The sequence below is a fragment of the Erpetoichthys calabaricus genome, chromosome 16 (genome assembly GCF_900747795.2).
Source record: "Erpetoichthys calabaricus chromosome 16, fErpCal1.3, whole genome shotgun sequence".
Lineage (NCBI taxonomy): Eukaryota > Metazoa > Chordata > Cladistia > Polypteriformes > Polypteridae > Erpetoichthys > Erpetoichthys calabaricus.
This window is the reverse complement of record NC_041409.2, coordinates 39,752,430-39,778,012: the sequence shown is the minus strand read 5'-3', so window position 1 is coordinate 39,778,012 and position 25,583 is coordinate 39,752,430. Positions and strand designations below refer to the sequence as shown.

The following is a 25,583-nucleotide window of genomic DNA, read 5'->3' as shown; positions in this document are numbered from 1 at the left end:
TTTTATTCGTGATTTTTTTGCCAATCTCAGTGGTAGAGGTTAAACGGGAAAAACCAAACCAAAACCAAAATGGTAGAAAGGGAAGGTTAACAGGATGGCAGATTATCTAGCATAGTGTGTAGCGTACAAGACAATGCAATATATTTGTGAGGCTAATGTGGAGTTTTATGTACAGTTTTTGTGTTCATTTCGCAAAAGAGACAGCAGCTCTAAAGGAAGGCCAGAAAAAAGTGGTGTGTGTATGGATAGCTGGATATACAGACTTGTGGATGGTGAGTGAGCAAAGAATTGCCAGTCAACATACTGACTACCTTGTGTGAGATAACCAGCCTGGACACAAACCAAACGGACACCGGCAGTTCTAAACATACACGTGTATTATAACAAAGGTCCCAACACCCAAGTCCCGCACATACACAGTGCTTCCAGCACCACAATACCCTTCTATGGGCCTTCAATGTCCGTGGGCCGCTTCTCTTCCTCCTGTCGCTGGAGCTTCGTCCACCTCCAGTTCCCAACTCTAGCTCCTCGACTGTAGGAAGGCGGCCCCTTTTATTGTCACCCGGATGTGCTCCACGTGCTTGTTGATGAGCTTCCTGCGGCACTTCCTGGTGTGGCGGAAGTGCTGCATGAGCACCCAGAAGCACCACGGGCGTCCCTGGAAGGTCCTTCTTTCACCTTCCCAGGTGTGGCGGAAGTGCTGATCTCCCAGGCTCCACGAAGCTCGGGGCGGCCCCTGGTGGCAGCCACGGGCTCCAATGGATTTGAGCCTCCTTGCTCCGTCCCCGTGCTCCCCTCTTTATCCAGGGAGGTTGCCCCCTCGTGGCCCGGGGGACGTATAGACCTCCTTCCAGGTGTCCCGGCTGGGTCTGCCCCCCAGTCTCCTGCCACACTTGTCATGTCTTCCAGTATTCAAAATTCATGGTGCATACGTCTGTGTTTGTGAGTATTTTTAGGCAATGAACAGCAAGCCAAATTTCTTTATATTTAGAACAGCAACAACATGTCTCAGGAAACTCAAGTGTAGTAGGAAATGACTCTGCAATGTCAGTTTGGTGTTGTACTTTGAGTAACCCAGTGTCTTATGATAAATAGGTAAGCCATTATTATAAATTACACCAGTAAACCCCCGATTCTCTAAAGAATCGCAAATCCAAGAATGGCAATCACTTTCTGTTCCCTCCGATCTTTGGAGGGATGAAAAATCATGGAGGGTGGGAGTGTCCTGGGAAAGTTTTCATTTAATTAAATAAATATATTTGTACTAATTTTAACCAATTTATTAAAAGTAAAATTGAAATTTAATTGTTTATATCATTTTAGTTCAAAATGTCTTTGAGTTGCTGCACTCATAAGTAAAAAAAATATCGGAGTGCAAAGGTTTAAATGAAGTAAATTGGAAACAAAAAATTAATAAAATGGTAAATTCAAAATAGTTAATCAAAAATTTCCTTATAAACAATATTTTTGGTAAAGATGGTTTCCTGTCCTTGAATCAGCTGTCCCTGGTATGGAGTAGTTAAAACCTTCACTTTAACGTCATACGAACGCTGGACTCTTGAAAAGGCAACATAAAGTTGTCCATGTTCAAATACAGGCTCAGATAGGTAAATCCCTAGTTTGTCCATGGTTTGTCCTTGGGATTTGTTGATCGTCATGGCAAATGCAGCCTTAATGGGAAATTGGCGTCGTTTAAGTTTAAAAGGTAATTCCAGGTCAGAACTTGTAAGGTCAATTCTGGGAATTAAAACAATAACATTTTGTCTCATGCTGTTCATGACCAACTGTGTACCGTTGCATAAACCTTGTTTAGTATTAAGGTTTCTTAATAGCATGACTATTGTATTTCCGATTGTTGAGCTCTTTCGTTTTGGAGCCGTGACTCCTTTGCTTCTGGTGTTTCAGAAGAGGGGTTGTAGGCGCCTTCGTTCATTGTTTTTATCCATGCGGTCTCGTTTTTGTTTTTCTGTGGCTGTGTTGTTAGCTAGAAGTCGTTTGCTGTTAGGAATCATAATTGAACGTTCTTTTAACACTGAATTACCCTAATGTGATTCAAATAAGCGACACTGACAGCTGCCACACTGACTTGCTTCTGTCGTCTGGCATCTGTTTGACTGTGGGGTGCTGAGGCGCTGTGCACGTGCGCTTTCGACACAGCTTACTTCTGCCGTCTGGCATCCGTGCATTCTGCTTGACTCTGGGGCGCTGAGGCGCTGTGCGCGTGCGCTTTCGGCATGGCTTGCTTCTGGTGTCTAGCATCCGTGCATATATATATATATATATATATATATATATATATATATATATATATATATATATATATATATATATATATATATATATACAACCTTCGTTTAGTAATGTAGATACTGTAAGCTTGATGGTAATTAGTCTTGTTGGTATTTTTCCTTCTTTCAAAGTATAGAATTGCTGCATTTTCTGATGTCATTACTAACATTCTCCAGTTTTCTCTCCCACCTTTTTTTGCCAAAGCGTTTGGAGATCTTCTGCCTAGTGGGCTGTTAAAATCTCCAATACACCTGTGTTTGTGCATATCTGTGTATTTTTCAGGGTGCACACATTCCCCAAAGCATGGGCTCTTTTATTTATACCCAACTGCAAGCCTACAAACACATACAAATGGCACCTCAAATGGGGCCCTGAATGACAAAACACTCAAATGTTACAGTTGAAAATAGCACTAAGCTTGAGTTTTAATGTCAATATAATGTTACAGGCACAAACAGACCAAGAGACAAGCATATCATTTTTATCAGAAGATTCATCTGTGCGTCAACAGGAACATAAATGGATTTCTTTTCTGTTTCTGAATTTTTGTGTGTACATCCGTATACTAGTGGCTTGGTTTGGAACAAGACTGGGTGGAATTTTTAATTAAATGGCAGACAGCTATCAACAGGGTATGGCAACTACTTTTCTTATCAATAAGTTCAATGCCTTATGGAGTACCTTTTATCCAATACAGATATTTAAGGTAAGTTTATAAGCCATGTATTAAAGTTCTTCATGCACTCAGTTTTGGATACCCAGATAAAAAATAGAATTAGGAAGCATCTTATTGTTTATTTGATGCCACTTTACATTTCAGTGTACCATCCTTTTGTGATAGAAGAGAAGCAGCCTTCAACATTACCTATATTTGTTGTCACCTGTCTTCTTCTCTTGGAATATGATTTATTTTGACTAATTTAGATATCATGCTCTGTCTTTTGATACCTGGAAACTGAAATGCATAGCAGTTTCAAAACAAGGGGACAAAAACCCTCAAAAACACTGCAGTCCCTTTTTTTACCAGCATTTCAGCTGCTGATATTCTTGTTTCTTCCTTCCTTCTCTAGGCAGCACAAATGGAGGTGGTCAGCAAGGAAAGAGACAAGGAGTGAGTTCCTTCCGTAAGACCCAGTTTTTTATTTCTTTCTTTATAGAGTGAAGGGGTGACAGAATGTATCATTTTCTGAGCAGACAGGGATTATGTGGTTTGGGAGGATTATGGGACTTAGCTTTGAGCAAAATCACCTTTGAGAAAGGGCTGTCATTGCTGATAGATAGATAGATAGATAGATAGATAGATAGATAGATAGATAGATAGATAGATAGATAGATAGATAGATAGATAGATAGATAGATAGATAGATAGATAGATAGATAGATAGATAGATAGATAGATAGATAGATACTTTATTAATCCCAAGGGGAAATTCACATACTCCAGCAGCAGCATACTGATAAAGAAAATATTAAATTAATTATATATTGTACTGTATATAATTATATATATATATATATATATATATATCTTCATGTTTATTTTAGAGAAATTCACTGCATTTTGCAAGTTATAATATGATTGAATAAATGAATTCATTACTGTAAGTACTTAAAGAGAACAGGCCCTAAAAAGCAGCCGTAGGCCACATAGAAATGTCAGTATGTAAGACCGGAAACATGCCTTTGACAAGCAGAGCAAACCAAAGGTAAGAATCTTAATGAGCAAAGCAGATGATGTACTGACAGGAGCCATCCATGTAGCAAAGCTTGGCAAAAAGGTGTGTGTCTGCTACCTTGGTAGCTATACTGATGTGTATCCTGACATTCAACGAGACCCTCTGGTACTGTACTAGTCAATACCATAGTTGAACACTTACTGAGAAAACACTTTTTATTTCAGGTCTGATGGCATTCCGACATTATATTCCCAAATATAGTGAGAGGATTCTCAAAGTAGTTTAAATGTTCTGTGACCTCTCACATTATATTAGTTAGTTGAGTCAGCAGCAGCCCAGTGCTGCATTTGTTTAATTATCAGATTTTCTAGGCATGATATAACTGAATCACACTTTGCTTGTACTAAATAACCTATTGTCTTTTTCCTAACTATGGTATGTGTGTTTCAGGGTTTGTCATTGGAGCATATTTTTTTCAGAATTTTCAGACATTTTGTAGTGGTGTCCTTCTTAGTTTAGATAGGTATAGTATCTTTTTTTCAGTGTCCTTTTGGTTTCTAGATGTTTTCCAAAAAGCTGCAAAACCAGGAAACCTTGAAGTGTTGTGCTTTTATGAAAACTCCCATACTGGTTTCAGGATTATAATACTACACCTTATTAAACAAATCCATAGAACTATGATTGGTATACATACTGGCATTAGGCTAAGGTAGTGGTGAGGTTTTACCTGCTTAACTCAGTTTCTGGCTTTGTGGACACAAATGCCAATATTACATTTCTCTGAATCATACTGTGTTTTCTGGTTTGACTCCAGCTTTTGTTCACATATATTCTTGACCTAGTATTCTACCTATACGTTTCTGGGAAAGTCTATATGTATGAAACAGGCTTATGTCAGTCATTTACTATTGCATGACTTGGCAGAACAGTGCAAAACTGTTAGTTCAAGGAGAAAAGATCCTTACAAAGACAAGAAGAGCATGACAACTCCACATATTCAAGAAATTGAACATTGCAATGACATATTGCCCATTTTGCGTTTTAACATACTGTAGTTCATTATAGGCATGGCTCTGTGTTAGGGACTCAGCAAGACTCAAGTGGGATTTACATCCATAATAAGGTCCTCTCTTTTTGAAAAAGTTCCCATCACACAGCACTAATACAGCACTGAACTTGAATGACATTGAAAACTAACAATAAATAAATACATTACTTGAAATATAATTTCTTTTGTGGCTTTGTTTTTGCAAGGAACTGTTTTCTGTTCTGTGAATATGCCATGAATCGAAGCAGAAGGCCAGATAAAGAAAAGTTGTGGTCAAGGAGATGACAGCACGAAATGCCTGCAGACCGTTTATTCTGTGGCATGCAGTTTTTGGGTTAGTGCCTATGAAAATATTACACAGATTTATATGCTCAAGAAAGAGCTATGGCAGAGGAGTGCATTTTGACAGAGTTAATGTTTGCTTAATGCCAGAAGGAATGTAGTTTATTTGGGTATCAGGTAGCAGATTGCCTCACATATATGGGCTCCACATCAGCACTGAAATGGAGATGACTTTTCATTGTGGTAATAGGCGACTCGCTGCCTTATGTACTGGGCTTCGTTGTTTCCAAACACTAACTTTGAACCACATGTGGGACTTGTAAAATGCTCCACACTTTGTGGGACAAAAAGTTGAAAGGTTTGTTTCTTAGAGTTTAAAAACTTGGCTTGTGTTGTGCTGTTGAAATGCTGCAGCATATTTGAGAATTATCCTTGTACCCCAACAGAGAACATTTTTTAAGTTTACACTTCATAAGAAAATATTTCTGAGTACTCACTCCTAACTGATTTGGGGCAAAGTGTGCTACAATGTAAACATTTCCAGCAGGTTATAATACAATGCAGTTTACAAGTACAACATCTCCAATAAAGCCAAGACGAGTCTTAAATACAAAAAACATGCACCATGATGCAATCAACATAAAGCCTCATAAACAGAGGAGTTTTGGCAAAGTGGCTTGCACTTCTGCCCCCTGGATTAAATTCTCTGCCCAGTCACGGTTTGTGTTGAGCTTTCATGTTCTTCCATTATCCATAGGCTTATTTTGATGATCTGTATGTTGACTTACTTCCAAAATGAGGTGAAATGGTGGTACTGTACTTTTATTGTGCAGTATGAGATTTGCAACTGTGATGAAAAGTTGACGTCAGGTTGGGTCCTGCAGTCTAATGCTGGCCTTAGTTTAATCGCTGGTGCTAATTTTAGCCCTTTGTAAGAGAGGGTGTCTTGCAGTGGTCTTTTGTTCCTTCCATGGTTTGCTCCTTCATTGACTTAAGGTTATTGGTAAGGTTTTGACTCCTTGTGATTTTTGCATTAGAATATGTGAAAAATTCAGGTACACCAAAATGGTCTCTTAACATCCGAAGAACCAAAATAAAGCTGAATTTTTGTGGTTGCAAAGACCGAACCTGCACAAACAACTAAGCAGTCATTCCAAGGACTCAGCATGGGGCTTTATGTTGGAAAGACGCAGTCTCAGTCTCAGTCTCTGTCATTCTCACAGCTGAAGCCGCGTTCATGTGCTTTACAAGTGTGGTGCTCACTTTATCTTTATCTAATTCAAAGAGATTGAAAAGCCCAAGAAAGACTGAAAGGCTATTACTTGGTAACACCTGATGGAATAAAGTATAAGACGGTCGTCTTATTAAACATTATTTAAAAAAGGGAAAATGACACGTTAGAGTTATTACACTAATTCTGTCAAGTTTCACATGTTCTTTTTTATAACTGTATATAAGCAAAAATGGAGTAATTTTGGGACTAGAAAAACTTCAAATTGTGGTATAAGTTGATGGTAATTGTGTGTTCACATTATAAAATGTAATGCCCGTATTACAAAATATTTCACAAAGTTTTTTTGTTGTAAGAAAAGTAAACCTTAAGAGTTAACTTGGCCTTTTATGGAATTTGAGTTCAAGTTCAAGTTATTGTTGCAGCATGGTGGCTTCCTAGTAAATGTGGTCATTGAACTGATTTTTTTCCCCCCTATGTCTGCATAGGTCTTCCTTTCTAATGCTCCACTTGCCACCCCCACTCCCCTTTTCAGAAAGGCATGTATTGTGTTGCTTGACGATTTTAAATGGGACACATGATTGTCAGAGACCCTGTAACAGACATGCTCTATATTCCAGTGACCCAGGCAGCTGGTTCTTAAGCTGATTTAAGCAGGTTTTAAAATTTCCCAGTACCCTAAGTTCTTGTCTATAAGCCGGACTCATGTATTAGCCGGAGACCAAAAATCATACGAATTTTTAAAATAAAATCGTATCATAGATAAGCCGGACTCATGGATAAGCCGAACGTACTATAACCTATAACTAATAGAAGGGAGGGAGGTCAGTGGTCTCACTCGCGCCCATTTAATTTCTTTAAGGGGGGAGAGAGTGTGAGATATTGCCGTCTCTCTCACTCCCCGCATGGCGCGGTTGGAGCGGCCGGAGCGCGTTCTTTCTGCTCTGGGCGTCGCCGAGTCAACACGAGCGCGTAGCGGTCATTTAAATTGTGATTTTATATGTAAGCATATTTAAATATATATCGCGGATTTCTGCGGACAATGGGTCTTTTAATTTCTGGTACATGCTTCCTCAGTTGGTTTGCCCAGTTGATTTCATACAAGGGACGCTATTGGCAGATGGCTGAGAAGCTACCCGGCTTACTGTTCTCTCTCTCTTGCGCTGACTATCTGTGATCCTGACGTAGGGGGATTGAGCAGGGGGGCTGTTTGCACACCTAGACGATACGGACGCTCGTCTAAAAATGCTGAAAGATTATCTTCACGTTGCTATCTTTTGTAAAGCTGATTCCTGAAAAGACATGCTGCACAGTGCTTCGCATACTTAAAAGCTCGAAGGGCACGTATTGATTTTTGACTGAAAAACAAACTCTCCCTCTCTCTCTCTTTGTCTGCTCCTGACGGAGGGGGTGTGAGCTGCCGCCTTCAACAGCTTTGTGCCGCGGTGCTTCGCATACTTAAAAGCCAAACAGCCCTATTGATTTGTTTGCTTCACTCCTTTGAAGAGGAAGATATGTTTGCATTCTTTTAATTGTGAGACGGAACTGTCATCTCTGTCTTGTCATGGAGCACAGTTTAAACTTTTGAAAAAGAGACAAATGTTTGTTTGCAGTGTTTGAATAACGTTCCTGTCTCTCTACAACCTCCTGTGTTTCTGCGCAAATCTGTGACCCAAGCATGACAATATAAAAATAACCATATAAACATATGGTTTCTACTTCGCGGATATTCTTATTTCGCGGGTGGCTCTGGAACGCAACCCCCGCGATGGATGTATAAGCCGGACTTATGTATAAGCCGATATTCTATTTTTTCATTTTCACAACTTTTTTCCTTAGATAAGCCGCGGCTTATTGACAAGAACTTAGGGTAATTGTTGCTTTGACATGCCATTTTTACACTTGAACAACTTTAAATAACTGACAATTTTTAATAATGTTTATTTTGCTGAATTTATTGTTAATACATTGTTTATCCATTTGATCATCCATTTTTTGTGATTATGGGGTTTATCCCAGCAATTTCTTGTCTTAGGTGTTAACGATTACCAGAAGGGATGCTCCTTATTATTAGAGCACATTTATATCAGCACGCCCTATTGGGCAAAATTAAAGTGAACAACTATGCTAAAATGTATGTCATTGGAGACATTAGTACCCGGGGTAAAGCCATGCACAGACAGACAGGGACTAGGCCCAGAATCAACCCTGTGACTCCAGAAATGTAAAGTAGCAGTTCAAACCACCATACCACCATGCTGCTCATGAATGATGAGTGCTATATAATAAAGGTTGTTATGAAGGTAGAGTGGCCTTCTGCATGGTGGCTGCTTGTACTACTTGTGTTTGTGAGGGGTAATCCTCCTTTCCTCAGTCTATTTTTTCCTTAGCCAATCCAATATATCATTGGAGCTGTAAGAAACATCTTTTGTATAATTCTTCTTCTTGCGTATCTGTTAGTAGGGGGGGTAAACTTTGGCTATCTCAAAAAAAAACATTAGCAAAGATTTGTATTGTTGTTGAGATCATAGGAGTTAATCATGCATTTGTTGATAACAATGATAGATTTGTCACAACTTTTAAGCCTACAGTCTTATGTTTGGATTGATTGATGACTTTACTTTTGAACTTCCCATCCAAAATAAATGCCTGGTTATACAATGCCTCCAGGGTTAAGTTTTGATTCACTTTGACCTGAAATTGGAAAAATAAATACACCTCAGGTTTTTAGTTTTCAAGTGTACTAAATAAAGGTGGTAATAATTATTGTACGGTAACTACAGTACACACATTCAGAAACTCAATGAAATTAAGTATGGCTAGTGTATTCAGTAATTACCATGTATGTTGCAAGGTCATCACCCACAAGTCAGTGGGGTGTCAATGTGAGGATCTGAGGTTTCCAAGTGGTTTAAAGTAGAAAGTGAGGCAAGTGGAAAAAGCTGACCCACTGCCAACATCCAGAAGCCTGGTTTGAGGAAAGTCAAAAAAAAGAACAAGCACCGATAAATTGCTAGGCAAAGGAAAAAAGGTCAAGGTGAGAGAGTTGTGTTATGTGTTGCTATCTTATTATAAGTTCAGTACACTTTATTACTACTCTGTAATTCAGAAAACTAGAGGGAGAAGTTAATTACAATTAGAGCTTTACTTCCTTTTTACTTTTGTAAAGTATATTTTCATTTACAATTTCTAAGTCATTTTCATAAAATGCAAGCTGATATTCCTTAGATAGCCTAATAGCAGTAACTCTGCTGTCTGTTATGTTTGTAATGATGCATGGTTATACTTCTGCCATAATTAATAGTTACAGTATTTCTGTCAAAAGAGTACAAGCTGCCACTTTAGAAACCCTTTCAACCATTATATTCATTTATCATAAAGTTTTTTTTAATATTTTTGTTATTGTTCTCATGGGCATTACTTTTGTAATGTTTTGTCCATGAAATTCGAGAAAAGACGAAACTACCACACAGGCCTAAAAAAATTAATTAGGTTTGGTCCAGAATTTCAAGGCAGGTCTGGGCCTGCAATCCTCACACAGACCAAGCCTATAAATTACAAACAGGAGAGAAGAACGCTAAAACCCATGGCCCAAGAACAAAAACAGTTTCTAGAAAAAAAATAAATTAAAGTTCAAAAACCAAAAATTCAAAAAATAAAGTTCAAAGATTCAGATATTCAAAACTCACGAAATTAACCAAAAATAATTCAGAGAATAAAATACACCTTCTAAAAAGGCAACTAAAAAGTTTGTAAAACTAGAGTCAAAAATATTAGAAACCAAAGCTTTGGTCTCGTCCGTTGACTTTGGTCCCGTCTGTTATAGGAGATGGACGTCTGACGCAGAGCTCCGCTAGCAGCGGCTTAATTTTCCCACGTATTTCATATTATGTAGAGGTATCCTGTATTTAACCCAACCCAAGGAACTTCCACTACAATATATAAGCATGAGTAACAAGAAGAGAAGTCAGAAAGAACCGGAAAAGAAACTTAAAACTGCATCAAAGTCTGGACAGACATCCGGCCTGAGTGCGAGGTATGGCCTCTCGGATTGGAACAGGCAGATGAATGCGCAGATTTCCTAGGACCCCGCTCCACTGTACAGTCTCCAGTCGAGAGTGAAAATAGGAGCGAAGGTGCAAGTGATACAGGTCACTGTCTGAACTGAGAGAGATGATGAAAGAGATGATCTCTACACTGGCCACTGCTACAGCCATAAGTGAGCTTAAGAAGGAGCTTAAGAAGGATAACAAAGACCGGGAAATGCATCTTTTTAAATGTTTTGACGTGACCTTTAAAGGCTTAGTGGAGAAACTAGAGGAACACATTGAAGAAAATAGATCCAAACAGAAAAAACTTGCCGATCAGATAAATGACGTTAGAGATCAGGTGGAGGACGTTAAGCAGGCATTCATGGCTCGAGTTGAAACAGCGGAACAACTGGCATCTAACGCCGATGAAAAAGCTACAGCTGCGAATTCCGAATGCAAAAAACTTGGAGACAGACTTGCGGCCCTGGAAGATGGATGCAGAAGAAGTAATATAAGAATTGAAGGTATACCTGAGAAACGAGAAAGCTCAAACCCAGTGAAATTTGCAGTAGAATTACTCTCTAAAATAATTGGAGATGACTTTAAGCCAGATACCAAGATAGCAGCAGCTTATCGCATACTCAGATCAAGCACCTTTAAACCTAGGTCTTTTATTGTCTACTTCGAGCGATTACGATGTAAGCTTGATGTGATGGCACTTCTCAGACACAAGCAAGAGATTATATTTGAAAATAATCTTATTCGTATTTTCCCCGACTTCTCACCATTAACAGCTGCAAAACGCGCAGCCTACTTTAACATTAAAAAGCTGCTACAGAAAGCCGATATCAAATACAGCCTCTTGTATCCCGCCAAACTGAAAGTGGAAGTTCAAGACCAATATTATGTATTTTCAAGCAAGGAGGAAGCTGAAAAGAAATTAAAGAAGCTGTTCCCGACACTCTTTTGAAAGTCAATAAGGAGACATATTCTGTCATGGCATGGGAAGGACCTATCATTTGCTGTCGGATCCACTTTTAAAGAGACTGGTATTATAATTATACATCCTTTTCTTTACTTGGACACAATATGTTTATGTCTTAATTACAGTTATAGACATGAGTGTGTGGAAGTGTGGAAGTAATTAAAGTAGGGGTTTTTTTTTTTTTACTACCCTGAAGTAGACTGTTTAACATCATACCTTGGTTTATCGCTATTTTGACTATTGCATTAGGATCTACTATGTTTATCCTAGACCACTTTTTAAAATCATTCCCAGGGTTCATTATTTTATTATCTTAATATCTTAAAATTGCTGAAGATTATTTTAAGCTTATGGACTGTTAATGATTATATTTTTGGGAGATAGTATTTAGACTTCAGCTGCAATAGATATCTCTACTTTGTTTTAATTCTCAAACACCGCTGTGTGTGTATGGGGGGCTTGTTTTGTTTTGGATGTGCTCTGTCTCTTTGTATGTCAGAGGACTGGGACACTGCGAAGTGGGATCAAACCTCATGCTGGGAGGCAAAATGGGGGGGGGGATAAAGGGGGGAGAGAAGGAGAGCAGGCTATATCTAATCTATTCTTCTAACTTATAACTATATACCTTATAACTATAAATATCAACGTAACAATAGGCTATGTGGCAATAACTCGTGGGGAAATGTGAAATTAAGATTAAAACTGCCTCACTACCAGTTAAGACTATAAAATGACATTAAAAACTCAGAATCAATATCTCCATGAAGGGACAGTTAACTTTGTGAGCTGGAATGCTAAAGGCCTGAATCATGAATTAAAGAGAAAGAAAGTATGCTCTCACCTAACAGGCTTAAATGCTAAAATAGTATTTTTACAGGAGACCCACTTACTAAGCAAGGATCAGTCCTGACTACAAAAAGACTGGACTGGCCAAATGTTCCATTCTAGCTTTACAAAGAAAACTAGAGGTGTGGGAGTTCTCATACACAGAACAGTCCCATTTGTAGCACCAGATGTAGTATCGGATCCTGAAGGGAGATATGTGATGGTCATGGGCAACTTATTTAACAGTATATGATTTTGATAAATATTTATGCACCCAATGTCGATGATAAGGAATTCATGCAAAATGTATTTGCATCCATTCCCAATGTGAACGCTCATAAAATTATAACGGCTGGGGATTTTAATTTTGTTTTAAATCCACTCTTAGATAGGACTCCTGTGACGGGGGGACGACATCTAACACTGCAAAGACAATTACACAGTTTGTAACTGACCACAACTTATCAGACCCCTGGAGGTTTCTTAACCCAAACTCAAGAACATATTCGTTCTACTCACCAGTGCATCATAGCTACTCAAGAATTCATTATTTTTTTATAGATAATAATTTCTTGCCTACGATTAAATCATGCAAATACGACACAATTGTTATCTCCGACCATGCCCCTCTAGTCTTGGAGCTAAAATCATTAAGCCCCTCACACTCACCTCGCAGATGGCATCTTAACCCTCTTCTATTAGCAGACGAGAACTGCACAGAATTTATATCCAAACAAATCAGCTTCTTCCTAGAGAAAAACACACCCTCAGAGGTTTTTACAGGAACACTCTGGGGAAACTCTAAAGGCCTTCTTAAGAGGACAGATTATTTTATATCTTTCCCACAGAAATAAATTAGAAACCAAGAAAGCGTGAGAGCTAAGAAGCGAAATTACTAGAATAGATGAAGACCAAGCCAGGCATCCAAGTAAAACTCTTCATAGGAAAAGGCAGGCTCTGCATACAGAACTCAACATCTTGACAACTAAAGAAACTAAACAACTTATTTACAAGTCAAGACATCATTACTATGAACACGGAGAGAAAGCTAATAAGCTTTTAGCTCAACAATTTCACAAAAAGAAGTTCGCAATGCAATCCCAGTAATCACCAACATGGAATGGAGAAGAAATCATTAACCATAAAAATATAATGCACACATTTAGAGATTATTATAAATCCTTATATTCTACTGAGTTCAAAGAAGACAACACACAATCTAATGCATTTCTGGATACATTACAGACACCACAAATAGATGCTTCAAGTGCTGAGGAACTGGATAAACCTCTGACCCTATCAGAATTACTAGATGCTATAAAGTCACTTCAAAGCGGGAAATCAGCAGGCCCTGATGGTTACCCCGTAGAATTTTATAAGAAATTCTCCACACAGCTAGCTCCCCTCTTATTGGCAACATTTACAGAAGCTAGAGACAATCAAATTCTACCTCAAACTTTTCATCAAGCATTAATCACCGTCTTTCCTAAACAAAATAAGGACTTGTTACAATGTGCATCATGCAGACCAATTTCACTCCTGAATAATGATGTTAAGATACTCTCAAAAATTATAGCTAGAAGGTTGGAGAAAGTGCTGCCCTCAGTAATATCACAGGATCAAACTGGATTTATTAAAGGCCGACACTTATCTTCCAACCTCCGACGCCTGTTTAATGTAATATATTCACCAGCAAAGTCAAACACCCCAGAGATATTACTATCATTAGATGCAGAAAAAGCATTTGATACAGTATGATTGAATGGAACTACCTTTTCACTGCATTGGAGAAATTTGGGTTTGGCCCGAATATTTGTGCATGGATCAAACTACTGTATACCAATCCAGAAGCTTCAGTTTGTATTAACAACATTTGTTCAGACTAAGCTAGAACGTGGCACCAGACAAGGATGCCCCTTGTCACCACTGCTGTTTGCAATCGCCATTGAACCACTGGCGGTTCATTGTCGAAATTCATATCAGATAAAGGGGATTATCAGAGAAGGACTGGAACAGAAAATTTCTCTATATGCAGATGATATGGTTTTATATATATCAGACTCAGAAAACACTGTGCCTGCAGTTTTAACAGCACTTACAGAATTTCAAAAGATATCTGGTCTCAGAATTAATCTGAATAAAAGTATACTCTTTCCAGTGAATTCACAAGCAAATAATATTAGATTGGACACCCTACCTTTTACCATAGCAGATCAGTTTAAATACCTAGGGGTAAATATCACAAGTAAACATAAAGCTCTTTATCAACAAAATTTTGCCGTTTGTATGGAAAAAATTAAGCAAGACTTGCATAGATGGTCAACCCTTCATCTCACTCTAGCCGGAAGAATTAATGTTGTTAAGATGAATATCCTTCCTAAACTTCTTTTTTTATTTCAAAACATTCCAATATATATCAATAAATCATTTTTTAAGCAATTAGATTCAACTATAACCTCATTTATTTGGAACTCAAAACACTCACGTATCCGAAGAGCGACCCTACAAAGACCTCAGGCAGAAGGTGGCATGGCTTTACCTAATTTTCAGTTTTATTAATGGGCAGCAAACATACAAGCCATAAAAACCTGGCACAAAAAATGAACATACACAGGCCTGGCCCGCAATAGAAGTAAAATCCTGTAGTACTTCTTTATACTCCCTGCTCTGCGCTCCAATAAATGCAAGTTATCGCAAATATACTAATAACCCAATTGTGCTTTACTCACTCAGAATATGGAACCAACTTAGAAAGCATTTTAAGATGGAAAATCTTTTATCTGTGGCACCTCTGCAAGAGAACCACCTCTTTCAACCCTCGCAAACATACTGTATCCAGTTTTTAATACCTGGAAAATATTTGGGATTAAATTGCTCAGAGATCTTTATATAGACAATATCTTTGCATCCTTTGAACAATTATGTTCCAAATTCAACCTCCAAGCTACACATTTCTTTCACTATCTTCAAATTAGAAATTTTGTTAAACAGAAACTGCCCGATTTTCCTCATCTTGTACCCTCCACCATTCTGGAAAAAATACTGCTCAATTTTGAGGAATTAGGCACCATTTCCGCATTATATAAAATCTTATTAGAGTCCCTTCCTTTCAAAGATCCAAGAGGATATTGGGAAAAAGATCTCTTAATCAATATATCAGAAAAGGAGTGGAAGGTAGCATTGCAGAGAATTCACTCGAGCTCCATATGCGCAAAGTATAGAATTATTCAACTAAAAATTATATATCAAGCTCATCTGTCTCGCTTAAAACTGTCCAAAATGTTTCCATGGCAAGATCCAACCTGCGAACGCTGCAACCAAGCTCCTGCCTCACTGGGTCACATGTTTTGGGCCTGCACCAAATTAACATCATTTTGGACCAAAATGTTTAAGTGCCTTTCAGACACAATCCCTCCTAACCCATTAACAACTGTGTTCGGTGTTCTTCCAGATGGACTTGTACTGGAGAAGGACAAGCAAACGGTGATTGCATTCACTACACTTTTGGCATGCAGACTTATTTTGTTAAATTGGAAGAATCCTAATTCCCCTATGATAAGTCAGTGGAAAAAATCAAATTCTCAGTTAGAGGATCCCTACAGAATTTTTTCAAAACCTGGCAGGATCTAATCAATAATATTTTAGAATAAGAAGAAATAATTATTTTCGCATTTCTTTCCCTTCTCCATTTTTTATCTACCTATATATATATTTTTCTTTCTTTTGTTTATTTTTGCCCTATTAAAAAGCCCTAAGCAATTCTCCTTTAGCCATGCTCTTCTTCTCAAGGGTGGGGTTTGATTTGACTTCAATTCTTTTTTGTATAAATTGATCTATTTGTATTGAATGATTACAATAAAATTAATAAATAAAATGTAAAATATATATATATATATATATATTAGAAACCATAACATGAAGACAATGGTCAAAAGATCAGCAAGATCAGCAATCATTTTAATGAAAATGGGAGCCAAAGAACATGAGCAGAATAACTAATACAAAACCTGAGGTGTCACAGACCTTATACTAGCAAATTCAGTCCCACATCTGCAGTGTCTGGGGACCTTGTACCCTTTGGCTCAACATACTGTATGAAACACGGTTACAATAAGTAGTACAAGAAGACAATACAAAGTAGTTACCCTCCTAAATGTTATGTTTACCCCCGGAAAAAATGTTCCGAAAACACTGACATTTTTCAACAAGAAAAAAATGTTATTTGTAACAGAAAGATGTAAATATGAAAATGTCATATAAATCCGGTAGGAAAGGTCTGTCCAGTGTCCACTGCTGTACTGATGCGAATTTAGTATACTTCCATCATGTGACATGTTTTGAGACAGTTACCAATACACAGCCGGACTTCACAATCAGGACAGTAGATGCATGTTTCTTTGTGCCGTTTTCCTAATATTTTTCGTTTCTTGAGCATGAGAAAATAGAATGTCAGTTTCTTATTTGTACAATTGATGTGCCCCTTGTGTTGTTGTTGTCTACCACAGCACAAGGCTTAGTGACTTCCACATTTCCCAGGACACAGTCATTGAGCTTAGGGGTCTAACGTCTTATCTTTGATTGTCGGTACAACAAATAGTACTGAGCAGAATAGTTCTGAGCAGAATTAAGCACAGTACCAACTGTGGTCATCGCTGTTCTAATGATATACTGTATTATTTACCCTATACAACTCCAGGCACCTCACACACAGATAAGGTGCCTTGGCTTGAGCTGGGAGAACATTTTGTCCAAGTTGAGCGCCATCAAGGGGGGTTGGGACAGCAGGCTGCTTGCTGCTTGTGCTGATCGACATATTTACAGGACGCTGATTGAGAGGTGTAAAGGAATTTAAGGTGGGCTGGGATTACATATTTTTTCGTAGGCTTCAGGAATTCTAGTGTTAATTGCACAGACTATTGAGCCCAAGTCACGCTTGGCATTAATGCCAAGAAGGTTAACAATTGAGGTAATACTCATTAAAACAATGCAAAATGGAAGGAAACATTCAGTTACACAAGAATTCATGAAAATTAGCAAAATAAATAAACTAAAGAAAGGGACAGAGGAATGGTCAAACCATGGCACTTGCCATTTTCTTGACGGTATCCCAGGTGTTAACGCCATTCTTGGATAAGTAGTAAGATTATCAACACTATGATGACTGTTGTCATTGTGCCATCATTATAATAGGGGGTGCTGTGGTAGTTATGAAAGAAAAGGATGAGCAGTTATAGTTAGGACCTCTTGCTTGCCTCCTTTCTAAATGCAGTTCCAGATTTTGTCATTAATCCCATCAGTTTTTGTGTTCTTCATTTCCTGATCTTTGCTCCCTTAGATCGGTCCTATTGTCCTTTAGACACAACCATTGACATTTCTTATTTTAGTTAATGGGTCAAAAATGTTTATTATTTGGCTGTAGAAAGCTTTCTCCGTTATCATTTCTTACAAACAGTTCATTTTCAGTCTACTGTACTTTGTTTTTGTATTGATAAGTTTTACACACCTCATTAGAAGCAAACAGCAGAACAGGACATACAGTATCTAACCCATCTTGTAAATTGCTGTGTTCTGCCTAAGTGAAAACGGCAAGAGTAAAGTTTAAAAAAGACTGGGAAATAAAGATCCAAAATCGTGACATGCAACAGTACAGCCCCCCCCAAATTAAAGTGAACCCAAATATCAAAGCCTAATATGCAACTCAACAATCATACTAGAAAATGGGCAAAGCCCTGACTCCCTGAATAGATTTTGGTTAAATTGATGCCACAGAAGGTTTCCTCACAATGCGCACAATCTTGGGTTGTCTCATACCACAACACCTGCATAAATGTCATCGCAGTAAGGGTGTCACACCTCACGACCTCTGGCTGTCATTAACAGCAACAGTAATGCTTCTGACACACAAAGTGGTGACATACATGAACGTCCAAATGGCAAAAAGAAAAAAACAAAAAAATAGCAAAATGGTAAATGAAAAATGACAGGAGAGAAACAAACTGAAAGTAAAAATAAATTCTGCAATATTCAAACTTCCCAAACTGATAATAGGCAGGTAGTATTATGAAGGACTTTTGTCATCCTGCACAGTCACTTTTCTTTCTTTTCCACTTGCACTGCCATATCCGAGGACAGTTTGCCTGCATGAACCTGATGTGCGTGTCTTCTGTTGTGTTCATGGTGTGGCTTTGTATGTGTTTGTCCATTGTTGATGTTCTACTAGTCAGTGGGAGACACACACATGAGGATTTCGTTGGAATTTGTCCACATGACAAAACAAAATTTGGACCTGAATGTTTTTTTACAGGTTAATCATTAATTTTTAATTTACACACCTCCTGAGTCAAAACAGATCACAAATTTTTAGTAATATTTTAAACATTAAAAAATAAATTATCGAACTGTTTTCCATGTTGAGGATAGAAATTATATTACTAATTCATATTGACATTAAAACGAACGTCAAGTATAACCAGAAATGCTGCCTCCCCAAAAACGATTTAATAAAATTCAAAAATGCAATCAGTTTTTGCCTGACAATCCAATGCGTATGTCTTAATAAGGATTGAGATGAGGCACTTTCAGTGCCATTATTTCTCTGTTGTTTTGTATTATTGCATGTTTACCCTCACCCCAGGCAAACTACAACGTCACAAGACGTTAAGTTGTTGTCTGATGTGTTTGTCGAGGTACTCCCTCGATGTTACACAGTAACTGGGTAGTACAACTTAAACCAGCGTTCTTTACGCTTTTATAGTTGAAAACACCCTAAATGCTCCACTGCTGTGCCCTCGTAAAAACAAGCACAAAGCCACCTACTCGCCCAGCATGGCTTCCCACAATATTAACAAACGTTAGTTGTCTGTATGCCTTAATGATGTAGCCATGAACGTCAGCTAATTTGTAAAGTCTGCCCAGATAAGTTAATACATGCCAGGTAGTTATTTCATAGGCACACAACAGTAACACTTTCTGGTAACATTTTACTGTTCATTTAATGTCTTGTGCCATAGAGTTACCAGAGGATTCATTTGAATTTTAAAGACGTTATTAAGGTAATGAGACTGCAAAGCAACTTGACCATACTCATTAAAAAGGAAATAATGAATGCTTGTATTTTAGGCATTAGTTTATTCATCTGACCTTTTTCTATTACTGGTATGTTTACTTATTTGCCTGCATATTGCATGGAGATGTGGTGTTCAGCAAGCTGTTTCTGTGTGGTGCTGCTTGTTATTTGTAGTTTAAGTATACTATGTTCATAAATGTGTGAGGTACTTTTAACTGTAAATGTGCTTTATTGGAACTAATTACAACAAATTCAGTTCACTGGAAACAGCAGGTGCAAAGAAGTGTCTCAGAGAGCAGGAAGTGACCTTGAAGAGCATGGCAGCATGCCAGTCCACTGCTGGGCACATTCAGTCACACTGAGTATGAAACTAACATGGAATGAAGTAACCAACAAAATTTGACGTGGACTGCATGGCCATTGACTGGGCAATGAATTGAACTGGGGTTCTAGGTACTGTGAAACAGAGTCCACCAGTTAACCACCGTGACCCCCTCCCACAAAGAGCAGACTGCTTTAGTAGGATATTGTTGTGAGACATTGGCGGCTATCACTCCACATTGTGAACTTCTCTGGTTCAATTTGTGACATTTCTGGACTTGCTACTTCTTTTCTTCTCTGTTTGTTCATTTTATTGTTGTTCTGGTGTCACCACCATTTTGTAATGTTTGCTTCATGGCCATGTCTGGATACTCTTGTTGTTGATCATATGATCAGTTATGTCATCACACACGACTTTAATATGGCTGCATCCTACAGTTTATTTGATTACTGGATTAAAGACAAAAGACCAACTGCTGTGTCTCTTTTAAATATACTTTTGGCTTTAATGTTTTGGTTTTGTCAATTAACTCTGACAGTTCTTTGGTTTTTACTTTGGCTAGCTTGCTCAATCTCCTGATGTTTCAGTTGCTCATAATAATAAAAAAGGAAATATTTCTGAGCACCTGCTTCTCCACAGGTGATCATTACACAGGCATGCCAATTTAGGGTTTGTGGTAATTGCTAGTGATAATAGATAATGAAGAATAATGACAGACATTTCTGCACACAGCTGATTGTGTTGATCTCTTAGGTCAGGATTAACAACCTGGTCATAATTTAACTCGTCCTTCCATATGACCCATTTAAAAGTCTTTATCTGTCCTTGTTTTCTGATTATTGTTAATTACGCAGCAGCTATAACCTTCTGTTTTAGATTTCTTCTGCATTTGATCGTCTTTCTAGTCTTGTTAGAGAAGGGCAGAATTAGTGTGCATCTGCAAAAAGAAAAAAAAGGTTTATATTGGGCTGAAAAATGAAATGAAACTTAAAAACAAAGCATTTTTCATTGTTGATCTACAGTATATCAAAAATCCTGATGGTGATGATGGTGTTTTCCATTATTTTTTAACCTGTATATGATTAATTTTTCACTGTCTGTTCTTAGGCTACACCAGAATGATTTACTCTAGTCTAGTCTGCCTTTAATCTCTGAAGCTCCAATCTGGCATTATTACTTGTTTTCTACCTAAATAATTTCATTTTAATCTGTTACTATACTGCTCTGTTTATTAAGGCTACATCCACACCACTAAATTTTTCACTTAAAAACACATATTAGTTTTTGTATTTGCCTTTTGTCTACACTCCTCAAGTTTCTAGCATTCAAAAACGGAGACTTCTGAAAATGCTCTTCGCAGCTGTGTATTTCTACAAAAATTCAGAGTTTAAACTGGAGTGTGGATGGGTACAAATGTTGACTCACATTGTGCTGTGATTGGTTCATGCTTAGATCCAGCTCATTGACTGATTGGCCACCATTCCCAGAAGAAAAATCTATTCCAACATGGTGGACGTAGAGAAGTTGCTTTCCATTGTGCCTGTTGTGTTGCTTACACTGAATGCTGCATGCATGTGCAAAAGGCAAATTTACCAGCAGCTACGATTTTTTAAGATAAATCCTGTGGCCAGCTGCATAACTCTCCACTTAAGGAGGACGCTTCCTCTTCCTGTTTCAAAGTAAGTGTGCATGCCTGTAGTAGGCAAACACCTAAGTCATATGCATTGTTTGTCGTTTTATTGTGGTAATCAAAGCACCATTTTTAAATGAAAGTGTAGTAGTGTGGACATAGCCTAAGTCAGCCTGATTAAAACATACCTTTCTGTTTTACATTTTTAATACATGTTTATGCATCAACATTTGATGGTGTTCAGCATGCCACTGTCAACCACAGTAAATTAGTCTAAACTCTTCACCGGGGTCCGCCTTTACTTCTTGTTCTCTGATTTTAAAATACTGACTGGCATGTGCCCATTTGACCTCTTCAGTCTTCACGCAACTGAAGTTTTCCCAGATCAAGTCTGTTTATCTGGGTGTGAGGTGCTTGGAGTAAATAATGTATCGTTATGTAGAACATATGCATTTCATGTGTGTTCTACAGGAAATGCAAGGCAAGAAATGCTGACCACATACCTAAACAGCAACCCAGGATCAAACCTGCAACCTCTTGATTTAGAAGCAGCCGTTCTTACTTCTAACCCACCAATGCAATTGGTGTATGGGCTTTGGTTTTTACATATTGCCAGCAACATGTAAATTGAATAATAACTTTTTCTTTGGTTATATTTTTGAATAAAGGCACACTTGTTTTGTTATACCTTTTGTGAAAGTGTTTGATATTTGGACTTCAGTCTTCACACATTAATTTTTACTGTAACATGAAAAATATTCTCTTTTAGGTATGCGTTTCTTGCCTTGCATTTCCTGTCATCCTGCATTTATCCAGATTGGGATATATTATTTACCCTATACAACTGCAGGCACCTCACACGCAGATAAACACACTTGAGCTGGGAAAACTTTTTGCCTGAGTTGAGCTGCAGCGGTGGGGAGGATGGGATAGTGGTCTGCTTGTGCTGATCAACACATTTACAAAACAAAAGACGCTGATGGAGAGGTGCGAAGGAATTTAAGGTGGCCCAGCTTTATGGCTTTTTTCATATGCTTCAGGGAATCGAGTGTTAACTAGCATCTCTATTATACAATATGTGGAGAAGTTTTATGTAAAAGATATTGAATCTTTTTACTAACTCTAGTCTAGACTTATTAGATTATTGATTAGATTTATTGACATTAACATTCACTTATCAAATGCTGCCCGCTTCAACTCTGTGTCCAGATTTGACTGTTGGGATTTAGTGTTCTGCAGAGCAGTCCCAGTCATTTTGACCAACTCTCTCTCTTTGTCCCAAAGGATGTCAACAGTATTGACGCTGTTGCTGCTTCCTTATAAAATCTCAATATTAGTAAAATGCAGTCTCTCCTGCCTAAAGCCATGTGAACTGATGCTCAAACAGACTTTATTTTACGAGTGAGCACTGGTGGGTCGGTTGGCACACAGAGTCCTTTTGGTGTGCTGTCCATCAGGCCACACTGTTCTTTTGCACTGTCTCTCCTCACTCTTGTCTGTTTTAATCACTTCCATTTTTTCTCACTGACAGGTAATGTAACTCAGGGTTTTCCTGTTTTTTTATTTTAACTGTTTATTATGGGACACAAATAGTTTACCTACAGCTATTAAAATTGCCCAGAGTTGCAGTGAAAAACAGTCAATTGTCTGATAATTTTTCTGTTTTATTCTTTTTAAAATTGGCAGCGCATACTGTTTTTTCTATAAACTCCACAGCATTTACAGTTCACATGTATACATCGTGCATACCAGGTGCCACAGACTTTCCCAACAGCACTGGGCACAGGTCAGGAACCATCCCAGAGCTCAATGCCACTTGAATACAGCCATGTTATTTCATATTACTGTAACTACTGGCTGCCCTACTTTCTTATTGGTATACTAATTAAGCCAAATAATTTTTCTTCTGTTAGTAGGAAATCAGAGCATTAAAAGAGAGTGAGATGAGTGTGCCAATTTTTTTTTTTTATTCACAGCCTTCTGGCTCTGTGCATGCTTTGAATAACAGAACTGTATTTATTTTATTTGAAAACAGGCACACAGTTCTTTCTTCTCAATTAATAGAAACATTTTACTTCTCCACTCACATGTTGTCTTGAAGCTTGAAAACTGCATTGTTTAACAACCTTGATCACTTCTGGGGCAGTCAGCTTATGAAGGGGACCGAGTGACAGGTCCATGTTTTAAATACAAGAAGTATCCATGCATATGTGTATTCAGTCCTGAAAATAAAAGCTAGATTTGTGTGAAAGTGAAGTTTGATCGTACTCAATTCTTGGAGCTTTCCGAACAGCCATGTAACTGTGAATGGAAATGACTTACAGCTCAGAATAAAACATGCTAAATTATTATTTTTACTCTGTCTGCATAAAGGAGCAGCTTTTTCTCCTCACATGCTGTTTTAATCTGGGCTCTTATTTCTGTTTTTGACCAACTTAGTCTAGCATGGTGTCCTTGTGAGCTGCATAAGTACAATACATTTTCATTGGCTATTTTTAATAAGAAAACCTTTTTGTGATTTGGTCTTCCATGATAGAATCATTTCCACCAGTGGTTCACATGTTCAGTCTTGGGGACCCTTGTTGATTCCGATTTTCTTCTTCACGAATTTCTGATTTTATTGGGGTTCCTGCCTTAATTAAGCAAGATGCAGTTTCCTAATTTCTGTATTTTGGTGTCAACATAAAAATGAGAAACATGGCTTTCTTCATTTGTATTGGAATTTTGCAGGCATTTGTGTAAGTTAAATTAGAGGTTTTTTTTTAAAAAAAGAATGACTGTTAAATTATTTTCGTTTTTACTAACCTCATTTTCATTCCACTGTTCCAGTTGTTCAGTTTCCTAATGAATGTTAGTGGCTCTGACACTTGGAGAGCTGCTGCGTTTCTTCAAGAAGCCCCCATGTCTATTCTACTTGCTTTCATTATTACAATACAATTTAGGGAGCAGAAAAAAGTAAATTGTTTGGAAAATTATAAAAGAGCTTAGTGCTGTGGTAAAAATACAGACATTACTAAATTTATTACAAATGTAAATATCACTCTGTTGCAGTTTTCTGAAAGTGGAATACAGGAAGAATAATTAAAGGAGCTGCAAAGTAAAACAAGAGAACAATTAGGGGGAAAATGGGACCCTCATTGTGTTTCTGGCTGGAACAAAAACCTGTAGCCATAGGGCCACTGCTTTAGACAATTCCACACAGTCTGCAGTTCACCTTCTTTTACACTATGTCTCCTGGAGCTGAGCTGCCCAATTTCTTCTGCTGAACTTTTGCTTTTGTTTCCTTACCTCTTACTTTTTGAAGCTTTTCAAACAAAAATTTTGTAGAGCTTTAGATTTCTTAAAAAACTACTCTCTGCCATACAAGCACTTTACAAATGTCTCATGCTGTTTAAATTCGTGCTGATGTGGAAGCATGCAGTCCGTTACATGATAGTTAAGAGTTAACTGAATTGAATTCCTTGAATTTTGAGAGGAGGAAAAGGAAAACAAAATCACATATTGAAATATCCTCCGTCTGCTTTTTATTGTTTGCCTTTTCTTTGACTTTTCTTAGGACGGTTTTGCCTGAGAGATCTTTAATGAAAGGTCTTGTATGCTTTTACGCTGTGTTGCACATAGCTCAAGTTCACATAATCCATCTACTCTTTATCTATTTGTAATTTTTTTGGCGAGCCAAGCCTATCCTCACCACATCAGGTCCAGTGCAGGACCATTTAATTAAACCTTTAATTCTGCAAAGGCCCTCTTAAAAGATGCAGCCGTGGTGTATGCTTACCCATAAACACAGGCAGTGCCAGTTTGAGCTTCTGAGCTCACTTGTTGACCTTGGCATTGCATGTCTGAAGTGACTAATGAGCACTGATGGGTAAAGCATCAAGTCTTTCAGTAGCCATTGTACACTGGCCTGCCAGCATAAACAGACGGGCACTTTAAAAACAGCACAGGCCGCATGCCAAATGGTTACTCACTGCAGCACACCTTGTGTTCTGAGTGAGAGGAAAGTCATTAAGGATAAGCCACTTGGTTCTCTGCTTATTTGTAAAATTATTGGAAAAATTACTTGGAAGTTGCAAGTCACACTTTTCCTTAAATCGTTTAATTTAAGAGTACGAGTTTAGTGTCCTTTACTGTAATGAATACAACACTGGGCCCAAATTCTACCACCCTGGCCTGCTTGAACTGGACCGGACTCGCA

At 38.0% G+C, this 25,583-nt stretch overlaps 1 protein-coding gene across 5 annotated transcripts in view; it reads left to right on the top strand.

The window, feature by feature from the left end:
- smoc1 (SPARC related modular calcium binding 1) overlaps window positions 1-25,583 on the top strand; it is a 228,174-nt gene that overhangs the window by 200,075 nt on the left and 2,516 nt on the right. For 3 of the 5 annotated variants that reach the window (XM_051920077.1, XM_051920076.1, XM_028821149.2), the window contains exon 12: window positions 3,360-3,400. In XM_051920077.1, the coding sequence (XP_051776037.1) occupies window positions 3,360-3,400 (41 nt within the window). Of the gene's footprint in view, window positions 1-3,359; window positions 3,414-25,583 lie in introns of all 5 variants that reach the window. The other 2 variants (XM_028821148.2, XM_028821147.2) reach the window with 1 other exon arrangement.